The 27,784-nt window shown below is 44.6% G+C and overlaps 1 protein-coding gene across 4 annotated transcripts in view; it reads left to right on the forward strand.

Annotated features, from left to right (window-relative positions):
- Positions 1-27,784, forward strand: part of SELL (selectin L) — a 312,696-nt gene that overhangs the window by 254,014 nt on the left and 30,898 nt on the right. For all 4 annotated transcript variants that reach the window (XM_077452613.1, XM_077452614.1, XM_077452611.1 and 1 more), the window contains one exon: positions 19,864-19,989. In XM_077452613.1, the coding sequence (XP_077308739.1) occupies positions 19,864-19,989 (126 nt within the window). The remainder of the gene's footprint in view (positions 1-19,863; positions 19,990-27,784) is intronic.

Raw genomic sequence — 27,784 nt, forward strand, 5'->3', positions numbered from 1 at the left:
GCCATGGTATATCCGCCAGTCATTTAGATTTCACGTGCATGAGGAGACACAAGAATCTGCCCCACATAGCTTGGCGGGAGCAGCACCTCAATGATATCAGTCAGCAGAAAAGTGCCATAACACCTTCTCCACATTCCTCACTTTCCACCTCTTCACACATTCCATTTGCAGTCACTTCAACATTTATGATCTTTAAAGCAGTTCTTCATTCCCGTGTGAAAATTAGAAGTCAGCATGGAGGCAGCAGCTACAAGAAATGTAGCCACAGACTTTTAAAAAACAGCCATTCACCTGACCAGGGATAAAGCTCCGCTCTCTCCCAACTGGGTTTCCACACCACTTTTTTGCCCACTTCTCATGTGTGAGCCACGCTGCACCTTGTAAATGATTCCGCAGTCTCTTGGGACCTGTGATTAGTCCCACGAGGCTCCATGGAGAGGAGGGGGAGGTGAACTACAGCACCAATTTCCTAGGTGGTCGGAGAAGTGGGAGGGGTACCTGCCAAAACCAGGTGGGGGTTGATGAGGAACAGTGGAGGAACCTTTTGGGTGAAGTTCCTTTTTAAGTGATTTGGAAGGATGTCTGAAAAGGGTTTTGAGAGGCTTATCTTAGGGCACATTATGCGGGGAAGAGGGTCAACAAGGGGCCATTCTGAGTAAGGCCTAGCAATGGAGCAGCATGGTTGACTAAGCAGATGTCTCTTCCTCAGCTTCACCTTCATGCACGGCGTCTCCTTCCTGCCTCTTCTGCGACTTTATGGTCTGGGATACACCACAGTGGCAGGTATCCAGCTGCTATTTTGTTGCCCAGGAGGCTATACCTTCCCTCCGCCAGCATGTGGAAGATAATGTCCAGTGTCGCTGGACCATGCAGTCAGTGGCAGGGTCTACATGACCACAGACGCATAATCCAATAAACATCTGCAAGTAATTTAGTAACGCTACCATATTTTTAATTATTATTTATTTTTATAAAATTTTTGCCATTGGTTGACACTTCCTTGCCTAGTAGTCTTGAATTGATTGACCAGAATTGCTTTTCATGATTCACCTCCAATAGACTTCATTAGGGTATTGTTTTTATGTTCCCAATTTTAGATGTATTCAGTAAATTCCCTGGAACCACAGCCACATTTACTCATCTCTAACTCTAACCATAAAACTGGTAAGAAGTTGCCCTCTGTGGACCACTTGTGCTTCTCGTTCTGGGGTCCTTAAAGTTGAATTATTAATCCCAGCTATACTGGGCCAGAACTAGTTGTGGAATCTGTGAGTTGCACAGACCCAGCAAGTGTCCGGGGCTGTAAATGCAGCATCCTTAGAGTCGCCTGGTCTGCTTCCATGTGTGAGTTTTACTGTTAGTATGGCTACCTCAGCAAGAACCTGGAAGGCTGAAAACAGCCGATCAAATTAACTTGGCATGCTTGATTTGTTTACCTGCCGAAGGAAAATCAAACTTCTGGCCCTTCAAATGGAACCAAAAGCTCTCTATCTCTTGACTATATAAATATATACTCTTTTTATAGCAAACGGGCTTTACTTAAACATGGAGCTCTGCTTCTTGAGCTGGGGAAAAAGGATCCAATGACTCTGAATACAGGGAATCCTTCTGGGTGATAAACTTCATCCTCGGTATAAAACCGGGAATAACACTACAAAAAAGTAAATACTCTGGTCTCCAGGGAGTGTGTCCTGCACTGGGCTCACAGCAGCTGATTCCTACGTCATCAATTTAACACATGTGTTTTTTCTTTGTCTCCAGCCTCCTCCAATAGAGGCAATAAGGTGGCTGGATTCAAATGTACACATTTTTCATTGTTAGATTTGTACATAAACACACAAAACAAATTCATATTTTGAACCTTTCATTAGACAAACCCTTAGCTATATATTTGCTGTGCAGAATGTCGGACTATTAAAAATTCAATATTCAACCAAAATAATATCTGTAACTTTGTCTAATAGCAACTTTGCATAAAGCTACAGCTCTGATACATCGGAGTGAACCCTTCATTACTGGGTCCAGCTTGCATAAATATAACAATGGCTTGTTTTCTATCATGCTGTTTGTGTAAGAACTCCAGTTTCATGTTTCAAAAAGACAACTTTTTCCTGGCAATATTATAATAAATGATAAGAATACCCTGCAGTCATGCAGAGATGTCCATAAATCCAAAATATTCTTCTACTTATACCCACTGCACTTACAAGGAAAAGGGGCACATCATTTCACAATCCACACATTCTGCTTTGGATTTCAAAAATAAAAATACATAAAAACAAAAGGACCAACAATATGTATGACGGACCAGAAAGCACTCGGCCATCAAAAACTGTAAACCAACTGGCTGCAGGCAGCAGCTATCCTAACAGGGTGTGTGGACTTGATGTGATGGGTCTGTTATATTTACATGTTATTATTACTCTCACATCATGGACCGCACATCAAGTTATTATCAGACTTTAAGATTTCATTTCTGTAGAAAAACTTCCTATGTATCCCATCCATCTTGGCTTTGTTAAACATTATTGCAGCTGTATTCAAATTAACAACCTCATCTTAATCTTTTTTTTCTTTCCACTCAATAAATGTAAAATTACAAAATTGTTATCTTAATCTAAACTAATTCCATTTTTACCAATTTCCCCATTAACCTGGATTTCATTTCCAACCAAAGGTTGTCTAAACCAGTTTCAATATATCTATATTTATTAATAAAATTGTTAAACTCATATTAGAAATGAATACTCATATGATAATTTCAATATCACACACTAATATATATGCACAGATAAATGTCCTTAATTTTACTCAATTTCTCTCTCTTTTTTTTTTTTTTAATGCACTGTTTCCACTATCACAGGAAATGACATTTGTGTAAGACACGGTTAATTTGTAACCTTCATTCTACCTATTAGATTCGTTAACCCGGCACATTTTGTTATAAATGTTTTGTCTAAAAAAACTGAAATTGGCATGGTGTCCTCCCAGCTTATCACCAATCTCTCATGCCAGCCACATTCTTTCAGGAGAGCACAAAGGAGGGGGGTCACATCTGCATACATGACACAAGCGATAGAACTAAAAGTTCCAGCATTCACAAACATACACAAGTATATCTCTAAAATTGCTCACATTATTCCCATTTGTACACAACACATGCATATCATTCTCTCACTTTCTTTTAACGCTTTTTTAATACTTCCTTGCTTAAACTTCTGCTTTCTTTATTTTGTTCTGATATCCTTTACATCCAATGTATTGTAATTCCATACTTCACATACTGTACCTTCTATGATCAGACGGGCAGCTAAAGTGCTCATCCCATCTTCCCTCTCTGACAACATATAAAGCATTCTGTTTTAACTCTCATTACTGCTTCTTGACTTTACTAGTTCTAGTGCCTGACCCCAAATTCATCCCACAACTTAACATCAAAAAGTCCCTTTTTGTCTAGTGTTAATGTCACTCTTGATCCATCCTGCTCACATAAATAGCCGTTTCTCTAGCTGTATACTCTGCATGATTCTTTGTCCCTGTGGACTTTGGTGGTAACCCAGTTACCCATTGTGGATCCCTGTCCACTTCAACCATTAATCTAGGGGCTCAGTATAGGCGGAACCGCACCTTCGGTTCATATATAGCGCTCCTCTTGCGCTGGGCATTTTTGAGGGTCTCTTACCCATCATTCCCTTACTTAATTTAATGCCCATAATGACTGGCCAGTCTTCTCTACGTGTGCCTATACCCTCTTGCCTCTAAACTACTTTATTTAGCAGATGTACTACATATACCTGTGAACAGCACTATTCTTCCCTTTCTCTATAACACTCTGATGGACAGTAGACAGTGACAACATAACATATAACCACTAATCAATACAGTTCGATTAAGGGGAGTAAAATAGGTACCCTTTGTCCCGAAAATGCCTTACCGATCAAGGAAGTCTGATAACTCAAATGTAAGCAAAAGGCTTACCTCAGCCGGCTGATTATCAGAAATTCCCGGATCGTCTCAAGCTCCTCGTTTCGGATACTCAGGGTCACCTGATAACCCCTGCTGAGCTGGCTCGCCACCTGAAATGGATATTTTGATGATAGGCAACTCCTATCCTCATATTGATTAGTGGTTCCAAATTAATAATAACTACTGCAGTAGGGAACAGACACAAAAGATACGCTCAGCATCTTTCCAAATAGCCGTTCTCCTTTATTATGACGCATTTGAAGGCTTTTATACACCTGATTACGTAGGTATCACATTAATATTACAATTGTACGTTTATGGTAACAAGGGGCGTTACATAGGCAGACTAATTCTAATCTGGACTTGAAAGAATGCAAAACATGTACTGAAAACATTGTTAGTGCCATGTGCACAGTGAGGGCATTGTGCAATACATATAAAATAGAATACAATTATATACAGAACCTACAAATTTCCATTACAAGTTGATCCGGGGAAAATCCGATTGCCTCTCGGGGGGATCAGGAAGGAATTTTTTCCCCTGCTTTAGCAAATTGGATCATGCTCTGCTGGGGTTTTTTTGCCTTCCTCTGGATCAACTGTGGGTATAGAATTGGGTATATGGGATTGTATGATATTATTATTAATATTTTTTTTTTTTTTGTGGTTGAACTTGATGGACATGTGTCTTTTTTCAACCTGACTAACTATGTAACTATGTATTGTGGGGTCACCAGTATGGTACAGTATTTATATATTGAAATCAGTTCAGTGCGTGCAACTTTTCCTCATAACTAATATCCTCCAGACCCTTTATAAGCTTTGTTGCCCTTCTTTGTACTCGCTCCATTTCCAGTACATCCTTCCTGAAGACTGGTGCCCAGAACTGGACAGCATACTCCAAGTGCAGCCAGACCACAGTCTTGTAGAGTGGGAGAATTATCGTTTTATCTCTGGAGTGGATCCCCTTTTTAATGCATGCCAATATTCTGTTTGCTTTGTTAGCAGCAGCTTGGTATTGCATACCATTGCTGCGCCTATCAGCTACTAGAACCCCTAAGTCCTTTTCCATCCTAGATTCCCCTAGAGGTGCTCCCCTCAGTGTATAGATTGCATTCATATTTTTGCCACCCAAATGCATTATTTTAAATTTTTTACATTGAACCTCATTTGCCATGTAGTTGCCCACCCTATTAATTTGTTAAGATCTTTGCAAGGTTTCCACATCCTGCAGAGAATTTATTGCCCTGCTTAGCTTAGTATTGTCTGCAAATACAGAGATTGAACTGTTTACCCTATCCTCCAGGTCGTTTATGAACAAATTAAATAGGATTGGTCCCAACACAGAACCCTGGGGGATGCTACTACCCACCCCGACCATTCTGAGTACTCCCCATTTATGACCACCCTCTGAACTCGTCCTTGTAGCCAGTTTTTAATCCATGTACTCACCCTTAGTGATGGACGAACTTCCGACGGGACGTTTCGCGAACGCGAAACGCGAACGGACACAAACGTTCGCGAAAACGACCGTTCGCCGCGGGCTCCATTGACTTCAATGGGAGGCGAATTTCGCAAACCTTTAGGTCGAATTTGCGGCCACGGGGTAATTATTAGGGGGTAGCACGTAGTCCCACCACCTGGACAATAGCATAATACATGTATGAGGTGAATTTGGGATCGATAACTACAAGCATTTTTTTTTTATTTGGGAAATTGTTCTGACAATTCAGGACTATGGAGCTAATGAAGGCAATGGAGGAGAGGGAAGGTCAGGGACCAGGGTAGGCAAACAAGAGGGTGCAGGAGATACAGAGCACTGACAGCAGCACCGTAATACAGAGCACTGACATCAGCACCGTGACATACAGCGCTGACAGCAGCTCCGTGACATACAGCGCTGACAGCAGCTCCGTGACATACAGCGCTGACAGCAGCTCCGTGACATACAGCGCTGACAGCAGCTCCGTGACATACAGCGCTGACAGCAGCTCCGTGACATACAGCGCTGACAGCAGCACCGTGACATACAGCGCTGACAGCAGCTCCGTGACATACAGCGCTGACAGCAGCTCCGTGACATACAGCGCTGACAGCAGCTCCGTGACATACAGCACTGACAGCAGCTCCGTGACATACAGCGCTGACAGCAGCTCCGTGACATACAGCGCTGACAGCAGCACCGTGACATACAGCGCTGACAGCAGCTCCGTGACATACAGCGCTGACAGCAGCTCCGTGACATACAGCGCTGACAGCAGCTCCGTGACATACAGCGCTGACAGCAGCTCCGTGACATACAGCGCTGACAGCAGCTCCGTGACATACAGCGCTGACAGCAGCTCCGTGACATACAGCGCTGACAGCAGCTCCGTGACATACAGCGCTGACAGCAGCTCCGTGACATACAGCGCTGACAGCAGCTCCGTGACATACAGCGCTGACAGCAGCTCCGTGACATACAGCGCTGACAGCAGCTCCGTGACATACAGCGCTGACAGCAGCACCGTAAGCAGCCCCAGGAGGAAGTCAGCACAGCACAGGGATGGTGTGATCCCCTCATAATAAGAACCCCCAGGAGGAAGTCAGCACAGCACAGGGATGGTGGGAGCCCCTCATAATAAGAACACCCAGGAGGAAGTCAGCACAGCACAGGGATGGTGGGAACCCCTCATAATAAGCAGCCCCAGTAGAAATATGACACCGCTCAACCTCTTCAAAGAGGAGGGTAGGGGCATATAGTACGGTGTGCTTTTTTGGGTCAGGGAAGTGAGCCAAATGAATTAAGAAGGTCTGTGTGCTTGATTCCAAAAATTGTTTATAGACATATACATGGTCTACTGATCACATGTGTTGAATTCCTCCGAGATCCATGCCTCATTCATTTTTAGAAATGTGAGGTAGTTAACACTGTGGTGAGCTAGGCGAGTACGCTTATCGGTCACAATCCCCCCTGCTGCGCTGAACGTCCTTTCGGACAGGACACTGGATGAGGGGCAAGCCAACAGTTCGATTGCAAATTGGGCAAGCTCTGGCCAGAGGTCAAGCCTGCCCACCCAGTAGTCTAGGGGTTCATCACTCCTCAGAGCGTCCACATCGGCCGTTAACCCAATGTAGTCGGACACCTGACGGTCTAGGCGTTCCCTGATGCTGGATCCGGATGACACCTGTCGATGGGTCGGCTGAAAGAATGACCTCATATCCGAAGTCACCAACACATCTTCAAACCGGCCTCTTCTTGCAGGCGCTGTTGGATTGGTACCCGCAAATCCTTCTCTGGGAGTGGGAATTGCTCCTCTGCCAGCGCACGCAAAAGCAGAATGCAGCATTTCTCGAAGCAAGGCCTGGAAGTGCTGCATTCTGACAGCCCTCTGCGACGGCGGTAACATTTCCGCCATTTTGTGTTTGTACCGGGGGTCTAAGTACGTTGCCACCCAGTACTGGTCCTTGACCCTCATGCTTTTTATACGGGGGTCCCTATTAAAACACTGGAGCATGAAGGCCCCCATTTGCACTAAAGTGGAAGCGGTGTGGTGGCCTGGCTCCTGCTCATCATCCAGGATAATGTCGTCCTCTTCATTCTCCTCTCCCCATCCTCGCACAACAGGGATCCCAGAAAGGTTTAAAGCATGCTCTTCTTGCTCCTGCTCATCCGCCCCGGCACCATCCTCCTCTGACTCCTCATCAGACTCCTGTTGTTGACTTGTCTCAGATAGAGTAGCCCCCCCTGGGAATTCATCCAGCATTGCGACTTCCTCATCTTCCCGCTCCTGCTCCTCCACAGCCTGATCAATGACACGACGCAATGCACGCTCCAGAAAGAAGGCATAAGGTACCATGTCACTGATGGCGCCATGGCTGCGACTGACCAGTTTGGTGATCTCCTCAAATGGCCGCAGAAGTCTGCATGTGTCGCGCATGAGCAGCCACTGGCGCGGTGAAAAAAAACCCAGCTCCCCAGAACCGTTTCTTTCGCAGAGTTCATACAGGTAGACGTTAACTGCACGTTTCTGCTGGAGCAGCCTATCAAGCATATAGAAGGTTGAGTTCCATCGCGTCGGGCAATCGCAAATAAGACGTCTGACCGGCAGATGGTGTCGCCGCTGAATGTCAGCAAGGCGAGCCATGGCCGTGTAAGATCTTCTGAAATGGGCCGAGATTTTCCTTGCCTGCCGCAAGATGTCCTGGACCCCAGGGTATTTGACAAGGAATCGCTGCACGACCAAGTTTAAGACGTGTGCCATGCACGGCACGTGCGTGATTTTGCCCTGTTTCAATGCGCTAAGCAGATTGGCACCGTTGTCACACACCACTTTACCAACTGTCAAATTGAGCGGTGTTAGCCACTCATCTGCCTGTGAACGCAAAGCTGAAAGGAGTGCCGGGCCAGTGTGGCTCTTTGCTTCCAGGCACAACAGACGCAGCACGGCATGGCAACGTCTCACCTGGCATGTGGAATAGGTTCTGGGGAGCTTGGGCGGTGCAGTGGAAGAGACGCTAGCAGCGGAAAAGGAGGAGGCAGCTGAGGAGGAGAGGGAGGAGGATGGAGTAGGAGGAGGAGAAGAAGAGTCAGGCCTGCATGCAATCCGTGGCGGTAAAACCAAATCTACACGGGTGCCACGGGTTACATGCTTGACGGCCGTCAGAAGGTTCACCCAGTGGGCAGTAAAACTGATATACCTTCCCTGCCCGTGTTTGCTAGACCACGTGTCTGTGGTCAGATGTATCTTGGCACCGACACTGTGTGCCAGAGATACATTCACTTGCCGCTGAACATGGCCATATAGCTCTGGGATGCCCTTCTCTGAGAAATACTTCCTTCCTGGGACCTTCCATTGTGGTGTTCCAATGGCCACAAATTTGCGAAAGGCCTCCGAGTCCACCAGTTTATATGGCAGTAGTTGGCGGGCTATGAGTTCTGACAAGCCAGCCGCCAACCGTTGGGCAAGAGGGTTATCCGGCGTCATCATTTTTTTACGCTCAAACATTAGGCCCACGGAAGCCTGCCTTTTTGCAGAAAAATGTGAGCTTGGCGTGATGGAAGGTGGAGTGGAGGACAATTGTGAGGAGAGAGGAGAAGGAGAAGTAGAAGACGAGGCTGGACGGTGAGAGCCTGCAGTGTGGCTTTGTGTGTTCCGTTGCTCCCACTGGGCTCGGTGATGGCTGCTCATGTGCCTTCTTAAGGCGGTCGTCCCTAGGTGAGTATTGGGCTTACCGCGACTAACGCGTTGACTGCAAAGATTGCAGATGGCAACGCTATTGTCAGCAGCGGACACGTTAAAAAAAGCCCACACTGCGGAGCCATGTGCCGGTGTCCTGGGAGCGCCAGATGTGACCGTACATGGTCGATGACTCGCTCCTGATACATTTGCAGTCTGCTTTGTCCCTGCTGTGCAATGTAAGTCATTGCTGCTTCTCCTCCCTATCTGCTGGTCCATATCTCCCTCTGAACTCCCCTCCTCTTCCTCTCTTGTGGGCACCCACGTGACATCACTAGACACGTCATCATCAACGTCACCTTCCCCACCGCTATAAGTAGAGTAGGCAGCAACACCGGGGACCAACCTCCTCCTTGGGCTGATCTGGGTACTGGCGTCAGACTGCTGAGTAGCGCTTGTTGCTACCTCCTCTTCCTGATCCAATACCAAGAGTGGCTGCGCATCAGAAATGTCCTCTTGATATGGATCGGAAAATAATTCCAGTGACTCAAGCGGAAGGTATGTGGTGGTGGTGGTGGTGGTCGTGTTGTTGGTGGTAGTGTCTTTGGGGGTGCACATAGCAGAGAGTGAAGAAGAGGGTGCAGATCGAGAGGATGAGGAGGGTGCAGAAGAGTAAGGCTGAGCGAGCCACTCAACCAAGTCTGGTGCATCCTTTAAAGTAATTGAACGCACCTTCTGCAACTTCCCACTTTGGCTCAAGCCTGTTGCTCCTGCCCTACCCCTACCACCCCTGCGGAAGGGCCTGCCTCTTCCTCTGCATGTCATTTTTTAAATGACCCTGTGACAAAACTCTTAGTCCCTATACCGCTGAAGGACTGCTGCAGTATAGGTGAGCGGTCAGCAGTGGTGCACGTCAACCCTATCTATTGTGGACCTATAGCGGTCCTTACAGAACAGCAGACTGTACCGCACTCAAGCCTATGTACCGTAGCACCCTATACCAAGTTACCAGTCCTTATAAGAACTTTTGTGGACCAAGCAGGTTGTGTATTAGTGTTTAGCAGACTGTACGTCAGTCCCTATACCGCTGAAGGACTGCTGCAGTATAGGGCAGCGGTCAGCAGTGGTGCACGTCAACCCTATCTATTGTGGACCGATAGCGGTCCTTACAGAACAGCAGACTGTACCGCACTCAAGCCTATGTACCGTAGCACCCTATACCAAGTTACCAGTCCTTATAAGAACTTTTGTGGACCAAGCAGGTTGTGTATTAGTGTTTAGCAGACTGTACGTCAGTCCCTATACCGCTGAAGGACTGCTGCAGTATAGGGCAGCGGTCAGCAGTGGTGCACGTCAACCCTATCTATTGTGGACCGATAGCGGTCCTTACAGAACAGCAGACTGTATCGCACTCAAGCCTATGTACCGTAGCACCCTATACCAAGTTACCAGTCCTTATAAGAACTTTTGTGGACCAAGCAGGTTGTGTATTAGTGTTTAGCAGACTGTACGTCAGTCCCTATACCGCTGAAGGACTGCTGCAGTATAGGGCAGCGGTCAGCAGTGGTGCACGTCAACCCTATCTATTGTGGACCGATAGCGGTCCTTACAGAACAGCAGACTGTACCGCACTCAAGCCTATGTACCGTAGCACCCTATACCAAGTTACCAGTCCTTATAAGAACTTTTGTGGAACAAGCAGGTTGTGTGTTAGTGATTAGCAGACTGTACGTCAGTCCCTATACCGCTGAAGGACTGCTGCAGTATAGGGCAGCGGTCAGCAGTGGTGCACGTCAACCCTATCTATTGTGGACCGATAGCGGTCCTTACAGAACAGCAGACTGTACCGCACTCAAGCCTATGTACCGTAGCACCCTATACCAAGTTACCAGTCCTTATAAGAACTTTTGTGGAACAAGCAGGTTGTGTGTTAGTGATTAGCAGACTGTACGTCAGTCCCTATACCGCTGAAGGACTGCTGCAGTATAGGTGAGCGGTCAGCAGTGGTGCACGTCAACCCTATCTATTGTGGACCGATAGCGGTCCTTACAGAACAGCAGACTGTACCGCACTCAAGCCTATGTACCGTAGCACCCTATACCAAGTTACCAGTCCTTATAAGAACTTTTGTGGACCAAGCAGGTTGTGTATTAGTGTTTAGCAGACTGTACGTCAGTCCCTATACCGCTGAAGGACTGCTGCAGTATAGGGCAGCGGTCAGCAGTGGTGCACGTCAACCCTATCTATTGTGGACCGATAGCGGTCCTTACAGAACAGCAGACTGTACCGCACTCAAGCCTATGTACCGTAGCACCCTATACCAAGTTACCAGTCCTTATAAGAACTTTTGTGGACCAAGCAGGTTGTGTATTAGTGTTTAGCAGACTGTACGTCAGTCCCTATACCGCTGAAGGACTGCTGCAGTATAGGGCAGCGGTCAGCAGTGGTGCACGTCAACCCTATCTATTGTGGACCGATAGCGGTCCTTACAGAACAGCAGACTGTACCGCACTCAAGCCTATGTACCGTAGCACCCTATACCAAGTTACCAGTCCTTATAAGAACTTTTGTGGAACAAGCAGGTTGTGTGTTAGTGATTAGTAGACTGTACGTCAGTCCCTATACCGCTGAAGGACTGCTGCAGTATAGGGCAGCGGTCAGCAGTGGTGCACGTCAACCCTATCTATTGTGGACCGATAGCGGTCCTTACAGAACAGCAGACTGTACCGCACTCAAGCCTATGTACCGTAGCACCCTATACCAAGTTACCAGTCCTTATAAGAACTTTTGTGGAACAAGCAGGTTGTGTGTTAGTGATTAGCAGACTGTACGTCAGTCCCTATACCGCTGAAGGACTGCTGCAGTATAGGTGAGCGGTCAGCAGTGGTGCACGTCAACCCTATCTATTGTGGACCGATAGCGGTCCTTACAGAACAGCAGACTGTACCGCACTCAAGCCTATGTACCGTAGCACCCTATACCAAGTTACCAGTCCTTATAAGAACTTTTGTGGAACAAGCAGGTTGTGTGTTAGTGATTAGCAGACTGTACGTCAGTCCCTATACCGCTGAAGGACTGCTGCAGTATAGGTGAGCGGTCAGCAGTGGTGCACGTCAACCCTATCTATTGTGGACCGATAGCGGTCCTTACAGAACAGCAGACTGTACCGCACTCAAGCCTATGTACCGTAGCACCCTATACCAAGTTACCAGTCCTTATAAGAACTTTTGTGGACCAAGCAGGTTGTGTATTAGTGTTTAGCAGACTGTACGTCAGTCCCTATACCGCTGAAGGACTGCTGCAGTATAGGGCAGCGGTCAGCAGTGGTGCACGTCAACCCTATCTATTGTGGACCGATAGCGGTCCTTACAGAACAGCAGACTGTACCGCACTCAAGCCTATGTACCGTAGCACCCTATACCAAGTTACCAGTCCTTATAAGAACTTTTGTGGAACAAGCAGGTTGTGTGTTAGTGATTAGCAGACTGTACGTCAGTCCCTATACCGCTGAAGGACTGCTGCAGTATAGGGCAGCGGTCAGCAGTGGTGCACGTCAACCCTATCTATTGTGGACCGATAGCGGTCCTTACAGAACAGCAGACTGTACCGCACTCAAGCCTATGTACCGTAGCACCCTATACCAAGTTACCAGTCCTTATAAGAACTTTTGTGGAACAAGCAGGTTGTGTGTTAGTGATTAGCAGACTGTACGTCAGTCCCTATACCGCTGAAGGACTGCTGCAGTATAGGTGAGCGGTCAGCAGTGGTGCACGTCAACCCTATCTATTGTGGACCGATAGCGGTCCTTACAGAACAGCAGACTGTACCGCACTCAAGCCTATGTACCGTAGCACCCTATACCAAGTTACCAGTCCTTATAAGAACTTTTGTGGACCAAGCAGGTTGTGTATTAGTGTTTAGCAGACTGTACGTCAGTCCCTATACCGCTGAAGGACTGCTGCAGTATAGGGCAGCGGTCAGCAGTGGTGCACGTCAACCCTATCTATTGTGGACCGATAGCGGTCCTTACAGAACAGCAGACTGTACCGCACTCAAGCCTATGTACCGTAGCACCCTATACCAAGTTACCAGTCCTTATAAGAACTTTTGTGGACCAAGCAGGTTGTGTATTAGTGTTTAGCAGACTGTACGTCAGTCCCTATACCGCTGAAGGACTGCTGCAGTATAGGGCAGCGGTCAGCAGTGGTGCACGTCAACCCTATCTATTGTGGACCGATAGCGGTCCTTACAGAACAGCAGACTGTACCGCACTCAAGCCTATGTACCGTAGCACCCTATACCAAGTTACCAGTCCTTATAAGAACTTTTGTGGAACAAGCAGGTTGTGTGTTAGTGATTAGCAGACTGTACGTCAGTCCCTATACCGCTGAAGGACTGCTGCAGTATAGGGCAGCGGTCAGCAGTGGTGCACGTCAACCCTATCTATTGTGGACCGATAGCGGTCCTTACAGAACAGCAGACTGTACCGCACTCAAGCCTATGTACCGTAGCACCCTATACCAAGTTACCAGTCCTTATAAGAACTTTTGTGGAACAAGTGAGTTGTGAATGTTTAGCAGACTGCAGCAGAAGGGCAGCAGTCAAGTATAATATCCTTTCTATATTTGGAAGAAAGAATATTATACATGTACAAGCCTATTACTGTACCACTGATACCAGTCCTGAAAAGAACCTTTGTGGAACTAATAATAACAGCAAGTCTTTAAAATTACCCTCACTGCCTGACAACACTGCTTCCTTCCTGTCCCTATACAAATTGGCAAAAAAAGAGAACGATTAGTGGTTACTGGAACAGCTCTTTTGTGGACCTTGATAGTAACAGCTAATGATGATGATGATGATGATGATGATGAAAGACTAATCTGGCTGTCCCTGTAGCATACACCGTCCTTTCCCTTTCTCTAAACTAACAAAAGACACTCAGGCTGCTGCAAGAATCAGCAGCACAGCAAACCTATCAACACCTAACACCTATACCAGTCCTGAAAAGAACTTTTGTGTACCAAATAGCTAGTGGTTTATCTCTCCCTACTCCACACAGGAACCTGTCCCTATCGTAACAGAAGAAAGAATGTAAAATGGCCACCGGATCGGGTGTATTTATAGGTTAGGGGGAATGTACAAGTGTCCATGTGCTGTCATGTCTCAATTGGCTGTCCTGTATCACATGATAAACGTGTCACCAAAGGTTAAAGTTCTTGTATACATTAAACACGTAAGTCCGCCGCGGCGAACGACGGAAAAAGGCGTTCGAACGTGCGGACCGCGAATGTCGGAAATTCGCCGCGAAACGACCGCCGGGCGAACCGTTCGGCCATCACTACTCACCCTATGGTCCATGCCAACAGGCCTTATTTTGTACAGTAAATGTTTATGAGGAACTGTGTCAAATGCTTTTGCAAAATCCAGATACACCACGTCTACTGGCCTTCCTTTATCTAGCTGGCAACTCACCTCCTGATAGAAGATTAGTAGAGTGGTTTGACAAGAACGATTCTTCATGAATCCATGCTGATTACTGGTAATGATACCGTTCTCATTACTATAATCTTGTATATAGTCCCTTATCATCCCCTCCAAGATTTTACATACTATTGATGTTAGGCTAACTGGTCTGTAATTCCCCAGGGATGTATTTTGGGCCCTTTTTAAATATTGGCGCTACATTCACTTTTCTCCAATCAGCTGTTACCATTCCAGTCAGTAGACTGTCAGTAAAAATTAGGAACAATGGTCTGGCAATTACTTGACTAAGTTCCCTAAGTACCCTCAGGTGCAAGCCATATGGTCCCGGTGCTTTATTAATGTTAAGTTTCCCAAGTCTAATTTTAATTGCGTTCTCTATTAACAATGGAGGTGCTTCCTGTAATGTGTCATGAGGATAAACACTGCAGTTTTGGTTACTGAAGCTCGCTGATTCCCTTGTGAAGACTGAGGAGAAGAATAAATTCAGTACCTTTGCCATCTCCTCATCCTTTGTAACCAGATGTCCTTCCTCATTCTATATGGGGCCAATATGGTCTGTCTTCCCTTTTTTACTGTTTACATACTTAAAGAATTTCTTGGGATTTTTTTTTACTATCCTCCGCTATGTATCTTTCATGTTCTATCTTAGCCGACCTTATTGCACCCTTACATTTCTTGTTGAATTCTTGAAGTCTGAATGCTGATGATGATCCCTCAAACTGTTATTTTTTTAAGGCCTTCTCCTTTGCTTTTATATTCATTTTTACATTGGAGTTAAGCCATCCAGGACTTTTGTTCGCTCTTATAAATGTATTACCCAATGGGATACATTGGCTAATGCCCTTATTTAATATGCTCTTAAAGCAAACCCATATCTCCTCCACACTCTTTGTTCCTAAGATTTTATCCCAATTTATGCCTTCTAGTAAGGTTCGTAGTTTAGGGAAGTTGGCTCTTTTGAAATTCAGTGTCTTTGTATTCCCCTTATGTTTCTTATTTGTGTGATTTATATGGAAGCCAATTGACCTGTGATCGCTGTTCCCTAAATTGCGTATTTCCACATCCGTGATCAGGTCTATATTGTTGGTAACCAGTAGATCCAGTAACACTTTATTTCCAGTAGGTGCGTCTACCATCTGACCCATAAAATTGTCCTGCAAGACATTTAGGAACTGGCAAGCCTTAGATGAATGTGTGGTTCCCTCCGCCCAGTCTATGTCTGGATAATTAAAATTCCCCATTTTGATAACACTTCCCATCCTTGCTACTAATCCAAATTGTGATAGGAGATCTGTCTCCCCTTCCTCCCTCAGGTTAGGGGGCCTATAGCATACTCCCAGTATTATTTTCCACTTCGCTTCATCCCTTTGGAGCGCTACCCATAAGGATTCCACCTCCTCCCTAGCTCCCTTAGTGATGTCATCTCTCACATTTACTTTATGTACATTATTGTACATTATTCTTGATATACTGGCATACCCATCCCCCTTTTTTACCCTCTCTATCCTTGCAAACAATGAATGTTTTCCAGCCAATCATGAGAGCTGTTGAACCAGGTCACTGAAATTTCCATAAAATCCAAATCCTCCTCGTACAATAGTATCTCTAGTTCATCCATTTTGTCCACCAGGCTCCTGGCATTGGTGAACATGTCATGTAGTTTAGACCACTCACATATTATCCTCTTATTGGGTGTTCCAAGATTGCAACTAGCCTATTAGTCACTGCCTAAATGTAAGTGGATATAGCCATTTTTAATAAACCTTTCTATACTGTGTTACGCTACAAGCTTCTCCCTGCTTGCTTTTTATATGTGATTGTCTTATGAGCGATCTAAGGATGATATAAGAGTTGATCCTATGTGATTCGATCCTCTATGGAGTAATTTCCAGGATGCAGATCTGATCTGCATGTAACCTATTGCTGGATGGATAACATGCTTTTCTGATCCCTGTTATTCAGGATCTACACCGTTTGGTAAGCGGCCATCTTCTTTAAAACCACTTCAGCCTCCAGAATATTTTACCCTATTTTACCACTGCGGTACGGCAGTGCATTGCTTTAACTGACAATTGCGTGTTCGTGTAACATGGTACCCAAACACAATTTATGTCCTTTTTTCCCCACAAATAGAGCTTTCTTTTGGTGGTATTTGATCACCAGTGATTTTTATGGGGACTGCGACATTGCGACAGACAGATCGGACACTTCTGAAACTATTTTGGGACCATTGACATTTATACAGCGATCAGAGCTAATACTAGCCACTGAATACTGTATAAATGTCACTGGCAGGGAAGGGGTTAAACACTGGGGAGCGATCAAGGGGGGGTTATGTGTGTTCTCTCAGCATGTTCTAACTGTAGGGGGATGGGCTACCACAGACATGACAGAGATCACTGTTCCCGATGACAGGGAACAGAATATCTCTGTCATTTTACTAAGCAGAACAGGGAAATGCTTTGTTTACATAGGCATTTCCCCATTCTGCCTCTCCTTGCCACGATCGCAGGCTGCCGGCAGACCTGCGAGTATGCTCCTGCTTTTGCGGACTGAGGTACAGGTACGTCAGTATGCGTAGGAGTGCCATTTTGCCGACTTATATCGGCGTGAGCCAGTCAGCAAGTGGTTAAAAGGAGCACTTTCAGATCCTACTGCGCATCAAACACTTTTTCACATGTGGACTATTTTTTGATGTTTTGCGTTATTATTAACTACTGCTCAGAATTTGTTTAAAGGGTCACTCAAGATCCAGTCACTACTAGGGATGAGCCGAACACCCCCCGGTTCGGTTCGCACCAGAACATTCAAACGGACCGAAAATTTGTAGGAACTTTAGAATCACAAAGTCTATAGGACTCGAACGTTCAAAATCAAAAGTGCTCATTTTAAAGGCTAATATGCAAGTCATTGTCCTAAAAAGGGTTTGGGAATCCGGCTCTTGCCCCAGGGAACATGTATCAATGCAAGAAAAAGTTGTAAAAATTTTCATTTTTCCGGGAGCACTGATTTTTATGACGCTTAACGTGAAAAAAAAAAGTGAAATATTCCTTTAAATATCGTGCCTGGGGGGTGTCTATAGTATGCGTGTGAAGTGGCACGTGTTTCCCATGTTTAGAACGGGTCCCTGCACAAACAAATTTCTCACGGAAAAAAGTCATTTAAAACTGCTTGCAGTTTTAATGTAATGTCTGGTTCCGGCAATACGGATGAAAATCATTGAGAAAAATGGCGTGGGTAGCCCCCCTGCCCATTACAAGCCCCTTTGGGTCTTGTACGGATATTAAGGGGAACCCCGTACCCAAATTAAAAAAAGGAAAGGCGTGGGGCCCCCAGGCCCTATATACTCAGAACAGCAGTATACAGGCGGTGCAAACAAGACAGGGACTGTGTAGGTTTGTTGTGTTAAGTAGAATATTGGAATTTTGTAAGCCCCCTTTAACAACTCCCTAGATCCCGGGTCCCTCCCTATGAGAATGGGTAGGGGTACATTGTACCCCTACCCATTCACCAAAAAAGTGTCAAAAAAGTAAAAACGGCAGCAGCAGACAGTTTTTGACAATTCCTTTCCATTTACAATTCCTGACAAGTCCCATGATGTAAATCCATCCTCAATCACGGTGCTGATGGTCTTGAGAAAAAAAAATGGAAAAACTTTGCCTCAATAGGAGGGGTCCCACTCACAGGTTTTTTTTTAGCCAAGGGCAGGGCCACCCAGTGATGTAAACGGGTGACCCTGCCCCCTCTAATGTCACACGATGTCAGAAGGGGCAGGGTCACCCAGTTACGTAATCGGGTGGTCCCGCCCCTTGGCTATATAACAGCTGTCACCATGAAAAGGCTGCAGTCGGCAGGAAGCCTCCCATCGAAGCAGAGTTTTTCTGTTTTTTTTTCTCAGGACTGTCGGCGCCGTGATTGACAAATTGGATTGTTGTGAATTGGATTGTCAAAAACTGTCTGCTGTAATTTTTACTTTTTTGACACTTTTTTGGTGAATGGGTATAGGTTACAATGTACCCTATACCCATGGGGGGGGTTAAAGGAGGCTTCCAGATTCCAATAAGCCCCCCACTCACAGACCCCCACAACCACTGAGCAAGGGTTGTGGGGATGAGGCCCTTGTCCCCATCAACATGGGGACAAGCGCTTTGGGGTGCAGCCCAAAGCACCCTCCCTATGTTGCGGGCATGTGGCCTGGTACAGTTCAGGAGGGTGAGCACTCTCTTGTCCCCCTTTTCCTGTGGTCTGCCAGGTTGTATGCTCAGATAAGGGTCTGGTATGGATTTTGGGGGACCCCCACACCATTTTTTTTTTTAAATTTGACACTGGGTTCCCTTTAAAATCCATACCAGACCTGAAGAGCCTGGTATAGATTTTGGGGGGACCCCCACGCCATTTTTTTTAAATATTTGGGTGCAGGGTTCCCCTCAACCACTTTAATACACTGTGTTATATAAACTTCACTGCCTGCACTGACTGAATATAGAGTCTGCAATGAATATATAGGCTACACTGAATGCAGAATATATATATATATATATATATATATATATATATATATATATATATATATATATATGTGTATATATAGCTACTAACTAACCTGTCTGCCTAATCTAGCTCAAACTATCTCCGTCCACACACTATACATGGCCGCTATGTAAGCAGCCTTATATAGTGTGGGGCATCCCCTTGAGCCATGATTGGCCAAAGGCACCCTACCTTTGGCCAATTATGGCTCTCTCAGCAGAGCGTGCTGTGATTGGCCAAAGCATGCAGGTCAGGTGCATGCTTTGGCCAATTATCATACAGCAATGCACTGCGATCTCGCAGTGCATTATCGGGCATTTTGCATCACTCGAATTTCCCATGCACACCCCATAATATTTATGAACGGGCGAAAACCCGATGTTCGAGCCGAACTTATGTTTGATTCGAACATCCAGCTCATCGCTACTTAATAACCACTTTAATTAAACCTTGGTTTTGGGTGCACCGAGTACAAGAATTCGTTATTTTTATATTATATGATGCAAATTAACAAAAAAATGCAAAACAGTTTTTTTTCACTAAATCCTAGTTCTGGTGAATTATTTACTAAAACTTTTAATAGGGTTTTTCTTCTTTTTGTTTATCTTAGCATGGTAAATTCAGAAAAAAACCCATATGCTTAGTCATGCATATGGCTTGATTTATTAGTTGTAAGATGAACAGCATTTGCATTCATTTTTCTTTTGGTTTATTCCCATAGATGTGAACCTCCTGCATTCTCAGATCGATCATCAGAGACCAGTGTTTATATTAGGTTTGGCAACTGCTGCCAGTGCTTTAACCCTAGCACTAGTTTTGTGGCTAATTCATCGACGATTTAAAAAAGGTAATTGTTTTCCGAAATGTACATGACTGTAAATTTCCAGACAAAAATAATTCTCATTCAATATAACATTGTCATTTTGAGAAGACCTGATATTGATATGTAATGAAAGTGAACATAAAGCCAACATTTTTTTAAATTGGGTAGTATAAAGTTAAAACCTCTTGTCAGTTATTTTGTGCAGTTTGTGTCCTGTTGGGAAGGTTTCCTTTCACTCTGTGCCCTAGAGATGCAAAGTGAAAGGAAATTTCTACTAGGTGAGGACAGTTCCTTCTTTAGACAGTTGTCACAGACAAAGGCAAAGCTAGTGCAAAAAGGATTTTGTCACGGAAAAGCTGATTCCTGCACGCCAATTAGATTTACCTTCATTTGCTGATGAGAACATCATTGAAGCAAATCAAGTATATATTCAATATAATTTCTAGAGGAAGTTACAAAACCAAAAAATGGCAATTTTCTATTATCTAGAGCTTATTCTACAATCTATATTAAAACTTTCATTGAACTTTATCCAAACTGTAGAAAGAAAATATCAAAAAACTATGTGGCATTTTAGTGTGAGCTGGATAGATCCTATTGATTCTACATCAGTCCATCTATTACAAGCCAGTGAAGTGGTCAGTGCTGGGATTTTCTGAGGTCTGCTGGGAAACTGATAACTCTGAGAGTTAATCTCTCGTGTTTCCGTCAGTGCTCACTGGCTCCTCCTGCTGACTTCTATGGACAAGATGCAGTAATAATATGGACGTTGAAGTGAGGAACTCACTGTTGTCCCCACCTGTTTGCTGTTTTGTACTGTTTATGTCTCAATGGGAACATACGTTTGGGTGAACTAATTGATCTACACCTTTTGCCGACTTGCTCAGTGGTCTTTAAATGATGACTGCACAGCACAAATAGATAACATGGCCCTAATAAAAAATATAATGGAATCATGGAATGTTTTTGGTTCACCAGGGTAGATACCATTATTTGCTCCAGTGGGCAAAATAAATTTGCCTAAAGATATACTTTAATTGAAAATAAAAAATGTGAACTATCAGCACAATCAATTTTGACTGGTAATCTGAAAATATATCTCAATATGTTGCTAGCTATAACACCACACAGTGATTCCACTTCATTAGCGCATAGAAAAATTATCATCTAAAGGTGCAGTGCAACAAAATTAAAATCAATAAATATACATAAATTAACCCTGTAATCTCCCATGTTTGAAGAAGGTCAAGATTGTGTACCCTTACAACATGCAGTTCCCCCGGTGCTCAAAAATAGCCACTCACCTTTGTGATATGACCTCACTGCTAGACTGTGGTGATACTGGCATGTGGGAGTCATATAAGGTATATGGGATCCCTCTCCTTCACTCTTGCTTGGCTCTCTCCTCAAGTGAATGGTTGTGTATTCAAAGTATAAAAAGTAGGACAGATAGTGCTCTCTGTATATTCAAACGTTAATAAAATATAGCTAAAAACGTGCTGCCCTGCCGATCCATATACAATCTCGGTGCTAATGAACACCATGGAGGACATTAAATTTGTGACGTGGAATGTGCGGGGCATGCGGGATAAGATTAAAAGGACAGCCGTGTTACAATATTTAAAAGGGCAGAAGGTAGATTTTGTTGCATTTGTGGAAACTCATGTCACAGGCCACTTACAGGTGGCCCTTAAGCATCCTTGGGTGGGGTGGGCCTACCACAGTAGCCACACAAATATGTCTTGAGGGGTAATGTTGCTAATAGTGAAATCTACACCTTTTGAGTTGGTATCCATAGTGTCGGATCAGCAGGGTAGATACCTCTTTCTGCATGCAGTTGTGGGGGGAGACCCCTTGCTGATATTGGCTAGTTATATCCCCCCTCCATACAAGTCGGACGTGGTTACAGAGGGTCTTGCATTTATAGCGCTGTACCCGTCCATACCAGTAGTGTGGATGGGGGATTTTAATCACACGATGACTCCATCCCTGGACCGCCCAGTACAGGCTGAACCCAGACTTGGTGAACCACTGCATACTAGGCTGTACCGTATTCTAACAGAATTTGCCCTTATTTACGTCTGGAGACATGCTAACCCCATGATAAGAGCATACGCTTGCCACTCAGCAAGCCATAATACCATGTCCAGGATAGACTTTATACTTGTTTCCAGGGCCCTTCTGCCAAAGGTCACGGGCTCAGGATTTGTTCCCAGGATCCTGTCAGACCACTCTCCGTGCTGGCTGACAATGTCCTTGCGAGTAGCCTCTCCCACCAAATGTTGGTGACTAAATCCTAACTGGCTATCCCTTCTGACAGACCATGACTCCATTGCCAGGGAGTTGCTCTTCTTTCTGGAAGGGATACAGAGATCCCCTGCCCTTACCGCATACTGGGACGGCTTTAAAACCCATGCTCATAGAATATTGTCCTCCAGAATAAATAGGCTAAAAGGAGAGTCTACCACTATACTTCAACTCACATCTGACAAACTAAGGGACTTAGAAGAAGCCTATAGCTCCAGCCCAAGCCTTGAAAACCTGGACAGAGTGAAACTGCAGTCCCATCTAGTCACACAACTGCATACAGAAAAGGCTAAACAGCGTGTTTTTTTTGCAGGCAGAGGGTGTATGAACAGGGAGAAAGGGGTTGGAGACTGTTGGTCTTTCTGGCTCACATGGACGGTATGCCCCCAGTTGTGGTATCGCTTACTGACACAGACAGACGTAGTATAACAGACCTGGGACAAGTGGCAGCTCAATTTAGACAATTCTATGGTAATCTATACAAAACCCAAAACACATAAACGCAAAGGGAGAGTCACACGTATTTATCTTCCATACAGTTCCCCCGGCTGAATCGAGAGCAAGTTGAGCTTCTTGATGCACCCATTACAACACATGACATTGAGGACAGTTAGCCAAATCTAAAGCTCCAGGGATGGATGGACTGCCTCTGAAATTTTATGCAACTTATTCAGATATTTTGGTCCCCAAGCTGAAAGCTTTAGACCAATCTATTTTTGATCAGAACTCACTCCCCGAGTCTATGCAGGAAGCCCAAATCATAGTTCTCCCCAAACCGGGAAAAGACCCACACTACCCTGAATCCTACAGGCCTATCTCCCTTCTGCAGGTAGATATAAAAATCTTAGCCAAAATCATGGTCTCTAGGTTAAACACTGCTATCTTAACTTTAATTTATACGGACCAAACAGGTTTCATGCTAGGGAAAAACACAGCCATGAACATTAGGCGACTGTACATGAATATCCAAGCCCGACACGATAACTCAGGAACGAGGGTGGTGGTGGCATTAGAAACAGCTAAGGTCTTTCATTCCGTAGAATGGCCATATTTGTGGGAATGTTTACATAACTACGGTTTTGGGTCACATTTTATAAAATGGGTACAGCTCCTATATAAAACACCCAGGGCGAGAATTTTTTGAATGGATGTCTCTCGGAGCAGTTTCCATTAGAGAAGGGTACCCAACAAGGGTGTCCCCTCTCCCCCTTACTGTATGCGCTGGCAGCTGAACCACTGGCCATTGCCATCAGAGCACACCCTGATATTCAGGGTCTGCGCCGAGGCCCCACAATCGACAAAATAGGAATGTATGCTGATGACACTATATTATACCTAGTGGACCAGGGACCATCACTCCAAGCTGCGTTAAGACTTATTGAACAAATGGGGGGATACTCTGTCCTGCATATAAATTGGGACAAGTCCCAGACTCTTCCAATTGATGTATTCCCCCCCTTCACAACTCCCCCACTACCACTCGCTAGGGTATCCAAAATTAAATACTTGGGTGTGGAGGTAACTAGGAACCTGGTCGACTACACACCCCTGAATGTAGCTCCTTTGTTTGATTTACTAAAAAGCAAAACACAGACATGGTCTAGATTGCCACTGGGGGTGATGGGGCGCATAAATTTAATAAAAATGATTATACTGCCCAAGATTCTATATCTGCTATATCTGGTGTGGCATGCCCCCCTATACATTCCTTTAAAAATCTTTAAGCAGATGGAAGCTATTCTAAATTCATTTGTCTGGGGTAATAGTAGACACAAACTAGCTTGGAAAATCTTAAAAAAAAAACACAGATATGGGGGGCGTATCCCTCTCGGACCTACAGGACTACTACCTAGCCTTGCACCTCCCACATGTACCATTTCCACACATCGGAAATGCAGTGCTACAGATCCTTGATTTGTGATTTGTGACGAAAAGTGACAGGTCCCACTGCGCAGTACAGCTCGGGCATGTTGTTACACCACCAAAGGCTAGATATGGAATACTGTATCTCCATCAGGTCTTCTCCACCTCCGAGCTCAAGCAGTTCCAGACCCTTAGAGAAGAATTTTCCCTCCCGCACCAACTAGCGTTTAAGTATCTGCAGCTCCCTCATGCACTTAGAACCCAGTCACAGGGCCTAGATGTGGGGATGGAGCCCCCCCCCCGTGCTGAATATAGTTATGGGAGATGACCCCTCCAAGCTTATATCACACCTGTATTACACAATCAGACAACGGGGTGCAGATGCTATTTCACACAAGGCCAAAATGGTATGGGAGCAGGACATAGGACCCATAGAAGAAGCTCACTGGGACGAGATTTTATAGGGAACCAAGACAGTGTCTCCCAAGCTGTCCGATAGACTGACACAACTGTATGTACTGTAATACACAAAGCCTACCTGACGCCAATGAGATTGGCAAAGTTCCAGCACACGCTGGATCTGACGTGTTGTTTGTGCAGGGCTGACCCAGGCTTGTTTTACCATCTCATATGGAGCTGCCCACTTGTCCAGACGTATTGGACACAGGTTGTCCGTTTCCTCCATGATAATATGGGATCCCCTGTGGTGCGGTATTATGGGGCTACTGCCAGATGTAGAGGTGGACAAATATCACACAATATTCCTTTTTGAAACATTATTCCTAGCACGCAAAGTGATAGTTCAGAGATGGATGCAGACTGTGCCCCTCACACTACAGTTATGGAAAAAAGCAGTAAATGATATCCTGCCATTCAAGAAACTGATCTATGCACACAGGGGATCTACACAAAAATACTCCAAGATCTGGGACAGATAGGGATGGGGAAACGTGTATAATTGTTACATAACCAGTGCAAAGTTCCCCTGTACTTGTGGCACACCTAGTTTATAAGCTGTCTTAAATTGCATTAAATCATTGCACCTGTGAATATGTGTATGCATACCCTGTAACATACTTGCATTTTTAACTCTGCTGTTATAATATGTAACTGTCCTTCTGTGGCTATATGTACCTGAATGGCTTGTAAAATGTGCCTTATATTAATAAAGTTGTTTTTTTCCAAGTAAAAAAAAATATATAGCTAAAAACACTCACATAGAATACTGTGGGCACAGCACATAAAACAATAAACTCAGAATCACACCAATCCATCAGTAATGATATACAAACTCATGGCTCTCAAGTCCTATATGTGTTGGCCCGCCAGGCTGCATGCTCAGATAAGGGTCTCATTTGGATTTTGGGTGGACACCACTCCATTTTTTTCTTTATCTTTTTTAAATAGCTGGCAATTGCAACTGCGAGTCAATTTAAATGTGATTTGACGTTTTTTTTTTCTTTAGAAATGTAATTTTTAGTCTGCAGACTAAGGGGACCTCCCAGGCACTACATTTAACCACTTGCCGACCAGCGCACGACGATGTACGTCAACAGAAGGGCACGGGCAGGCAAATGGGCGTACATGTACGTCCCTTTAAATTTGCCGCCCTGCCATCGGGAGCGCGCCGCCGCAACCCCCGTGAGTCCGGCCGCGGGACCCGCGGACTCGATTGCCGCGGGCATCCCCGCGATCGTCTCACGGAGCGGCCGAATGGAGAAGTGCCGTTGTAAACAACATTTCTCCATTCTGCCTAGCAACTAGTGACGCTGATCTCTGCTCCATGTGATTGGAGCAGAGATCAGTGTTCACTAAATGAAAGCCCAACCCCCCCACAGTTAGTAACACACCCCTAGGAACACTTAACCCCTACACTGCCACCCACTGGTTAACCCCTTTACTGCCAGTGTCATTTACACAGGAATCACTGCATTTATATAGCAGTGATTACTGTATAAATGACAATGGTCCCAAAAATGTGTCAAAAATGTCCGATGGGTCCCCCACAATGTCGCAGTCACAATAAAAATCGCTGATCGCCGCCATTACTAGTAAAAAAATAATAATAATACATGATTAATAAAAATGCTATAAAACTATCCCTATTTTCTAAACGCTATAACTTTTGCGCAAACCAATCAATAATCGCTTATTGCGATTTTTTTTTACCAAAAATATGTAGAAGAATACGTATCGGCCTAAACTGAGGGAAAAAAAAGTTTTTTATATATTTTTGGGGGATATTTATTATAACAAAAAGTAAAAAATAATGCGTTTTTTTCAAAATTGTCGCTCTATTTTTGTTTATAGTGCAAAAAATAAAAACCGCAGGGGTGATCAAATACCACCAACAGAAAGCTCTATTTGTGGGAAAAAAAGGACGTCAATTTTGTTTGGGAGCCACGTCGCACGACCGCGCAATTGTCAGTTAAAGCGACGCAGTGCCGAATCGCAAAAAGTGGTCTGGTCTTTGACCAGCAAATTGGTCCGGTCTGAAAGTGGTTAAAGGATTTTTTTATTTTTATTGTTTCAAAGTGGGAATTGCCGGCCCGGCTATTTAAAAATGTTTTTTTTTTAAATGGTGCGGGGTCCCCCCAGTCCATACCAGGCCCTTTTGGTGCGGCGGGCAGCGTGAGATGTATCTACATTGGGGAACATTGTTTTTTATTTGTTATTTAAGGAATTGTCAAAAACCTGTTTACTGTCTTTCTCTTTTTACACATTTTTGGTCAATGGGTAGGGGTACTCTATACCCCATTCTCATTCACATAGGGGGGTCTGTATCTGGGTGCCCCCTTATCCAGATTCTGATAAACCCCCCACCTGCAGACCCCTACAACCACAGCCCAGGGTTGTGGGGAAGATACCCTTGTCCCCAAAACACCCCTCCATGTTGAGGGCATGTGGCCTGGGATGACTCAGGAGGGGGGGTGCTTGCTCATTCCACCCCCTTTTCTGGCCTGGTGGGCTGCATGCTCAGATAAGAGTCGGGAATGGATTTTGGGGGGGGGTCTACACCATTTTTTTTTTTTTTTGTGCATTTTTTATTGCTGGCCTTGTTTTGTTTACATTTCAACTGTCAGTGGGGAAGCCAACTGACAGCTGATGAGTCATCGGTTGTTAAGGATGTGGCGGCCAGCTTCCCGGCACACTGCTTAACAACCACCTATTCTTCACACAAAATGCAAATTAGTCAATCATTTTTTTACCGATCATAAATTTATATCATTCTTAAAATTTGGAATTCGTTAGAAAATTAAAAAAGGAAGCAAAATTTTATGAAAACGAAACAAAATGTAACGAAAACTAAACGAAAATAAACAAATTCCGAAACAACACTAAACAAATTCCGAAACTAAACCAAATTAGTAACATAATGAATATATCTGAAATGAAACAAATGTTTTCATTTTGCACATGTCTAATATACTTTATGACAATACAATTAGAACATATCCATCATATGATATATGTGCAAAGTGAATGGCAAATGCTCAGCAATATCTCTACCATACCATACATGAGGAAAGATATGGTACAAATAAACAGACAAATACTGAAACACAGTCAGTGGTATAAGAATATAGCAAAATATGGCATTCTTTCAATACTATAGGAGGAAACATTTTGTAGATAACAAATGCAATAA

The sequence above is a fragment of the Lithobates pipiens genome, unplaced genomic scaffold (genome assembly GCF_037356315.1).
Source record: "Lithobates pipiens isolate NorthernLeopardFrog02 unplaced genomic scaffold, aLitPip1_a1.2 Scaffold_23, whole genome shotgun sequence".
NCBI lineage: Eukaryota > Metazoa > Chordata > Amphibia > Anura > Ranidae > Lithobates > Lithobates pipiens.